We start from the raw sequence: 2,842 nt of genomic DNA on the forward strand, positions 1-2,842 counted from the left end.
TGTAGTCCCAGCTTCTCAGGAGGCTAAGGTAGGAGAATCGCTTGAGCCCGGGAGGTGGAGGTTGCAGTGAGCCGAGATGGCACCACTGCACTCCAGCCTGAGCAAAGGAGTGAGACCGCATCTCATAAAACCAAAAAATAAAAAAACAAACCTACCCCTAACCTGACCCCCCAAAAGCCATTCTGTGAGCCAGATAAAAAGCATCTGCCCACATGGGCCACCCATTTGCACATGCCTGCTCCAGGCTATCCAGATGCAGGTGATGACACCTGCTGCCTTTTACCCATAGAACTCTGGACTAGACAGGCAACTCCAAGCTCATGCCATCTTGCTGGCTTCTAGACCTACCAGGGTCTGAGCATGGGGGAGCCAAGCTGGCTTGTACACCTCAATCCTTGGCTCCCGCCCTAATTGTTGAGCCACTTGTCTGGGCTGCCAAGGGTGAGTTGAGTCCTATAGACCTGAGCTGCCACCTCTGCATTAATCCAGTCCTGGGTGTCCTTCCCACACCATTCACCATGTGGTTCTTGGTGCCTGTTCTAGTTCCCTGGTGACCTTGCTCCTAGCCTGTCATCTTCTTTCCCTTAAGGGCAGACAGGCACTTGTATGATCTTCCTACCATCAGGCCCCGACTTCTGTACGTTTCCTGTCCCTCAGGGCAGCCCCAGGACATGAACACCACAAGGGGCACTTAGCATGTGACAATACGCACTCAGCACACTGAACGCCATCTGCAAAGTGACCAGAGGGGCCAATACGGAGAGTGCAGAGAGCATATCAAGGACAACATGAAATGAGACTTAAGCAATGTAATTTACCAAGCACCTCCAATGTCTAGGGGAAAGAAGTAATTCATGAATACGTGACTGTATCTACATTTTCTACAGTGAATATGAATTACTTAATGAGAAAAATATTTTAAAATACGTATGAACATAAAGGTTTATCTTATTTTACACCCAGTGAAACCTTTCTTAAATTACTTGAGTAATTAAAAACATTTTTCTAAACCAGATTATACTTGTTTCTGTAACAAAAAAAAGGAAGAAAGAAAAGAAAGATGCTGTAATTCTAGCACTTTGGGAGGCCAAGGCGGGAGGATCACTTGAGCTCAGTAGTTCGAGACCAGCCTGGGCAACATAGCAAAACTCTGTCTCTACTAAAAAATACAAAAAATTAGCTGAGTGTGGTGGCACACATCTGTAGTCCCAGCTACCTGGGAGACTGAGATGGGAGGATCACCTGGGCCCAGGAGGTTGAGGCTGTAGTGAGTAATGATCACACCACCGCATTGCAGCCTGGACAACAGAGTGAGACCGTGTCGCAAAAAAAAACAAAAAACAAAAGACAAAAACAAAAACCCACAAGACAGATGACCCAGAGGCAACCACTGATTGTATTTGTTACATAACAAATGAAATCTTTTCTTTAGCATATACATAAGTGTTTTCCACTGTTTTACTTAGGTTATTGCCAGGCATTAGGAGACGATGTAGATTTCAGAAATATTGGATTAAACACAGATATTAAAGCTTTCTTATCTAGTAGTGTGCATTTGTCATATTCTTTGGCAAAAGAGTTCATTCTACAAGTTCTTTTTTTTTTCTTTTTTTGTTTCTCATTCTACAAGTTCTATTGCATCCTAGTGCTACCAACCAAAGCGCCATATTATTTATGCCTCCTCACTGTAGTAATCAGGGTATTAGAAATAATTATTCTGTAAAATGGGTATTGTGGAGATCAGATCCTTAATTTTTCCTTGTGTGCTGAAACAGCCCAGTATTCCAAGAGAGGGGTTACCGATCACGTCCCATTTTACTCGTTTAGGAGCTGAGGCCCAGAAAAGTGGGTGACTGTTCATGGTCACCCCATAAGTCAAGGTTATAGCTCAGACGAAAATGCAGGATTGGCTGGACGCGGTGGCTCACGCCTGTAATCCCAGCACTTCGGGAGGCCGAGGTGGGCAGATCACAAGGTCAGGAGATCAAGACCATCCTGGCCAACATAGTGAAACCCCGTCTCTACTAAAAATACAAAAAATTAGCTGGGTGTGGTGGTGTGCACTTGTGGTCGCACCTACTGGGGAGGCTGAGGCAGGAGAATCACTTGAATTCGGGAGGTGGAAGTTGCAGTGAGCTGAGATCACACCACTGCACTCCAGCCTGGGCGACAGAGTGAGACTCCATCTCAAAACAAAGACCCCAGAAAATGCAGGATTTCCTCAAGACAATCTCATGCCCACCTCCCCACCTGCCAATGTCATAACCACCCAACTGGCCACATCTCCTGTATTTGGGTGGGACTTTTCAGCTCATGAATCACCCTCATGACCTTGTTTCTGCCCAACAAAGCCCTCTTTTCCTTCGTCTAACTGTTTTCTCCAAAGCCACTGGGCAACTGATTACCTCCATAGAGCTGAAGCTCATCCTTCAAAACGTCAGGCTCCCCATGCCCAGGACCTGGATGGAGACAAATCCCTTAGTCAGCACTCCCAAACACAGTGACCCAGGCCACTTCCATCTCCCATGGCTTTGAAGCTTAAGAAGTACCAGAGTCCGGCCGGGCGCGGTGGCTCAAGCCTGTAATCCCAGCACTTTGGGAGGCCGAGACAGGCAGATCACGAGGTCAGGAGATCGAGACTATCCTGGCTAACATGGTGAAACCCCCTCTCTACTAAAAAATACAAAAAACTAGCCGGGCGAGGTGGTGGGTACCTGTAGTCCCAGTTACTCGGCAGGCTAAAGCAGGAGAATGGCGTAAACCCGGGAGGCGGAGCTTGCAGTGAGCTGAGATCCGGCCACTGCACTCCAGCCTGGGTGACAGAGCGAGACTCCGTCTCAAA

The 2,842-nt window shown here is 47.3% G+C and overlaps 1 protein-coding gene across 3 annotated transcripts in view; it reads right to left on the bottom strand.

Moving 5' to 3' along the window:
- TMEM40 (transmembrane protein 40) overlaps nucleotides 1-2,842 on the bottom strand; it is a 51,557-nt gene that overhangs the window by 7,851 nt on the left and 40,864 nt on the right. For all 3 annotated transcript variants that reach the window (XM_011983601.1, XM_011983602.1, XM_011983603.1), the window contains one exon: nucleotides 2,406-2,459. In XM_011983601.1, coding sequence (XP_011838991.1) covers nucleotides 2,406-2,459 — 54 coding nt within the window. The remainder of the gene's footprint in view (nucleotides 1-2,405; nucleotides 2,460-2,842) is intronic.

This window comes from Mandrillus leucophaeus, unplaced genomic scaffold (genome assembly GCF_000951045.1).
Source record: "Mandrillus leucophaeus isolate KB7577 unplaced genomic scaffold, Mleu.le_1.0 Scaffold252, whole genome shotgun sequence".
Taxonomy (NCBI): Eukaryota; Metazoa; Chordata; class Mammalia; order Primates; family Cercopithecidae; genus Mandrillus; species Mandrillus leucophaeus.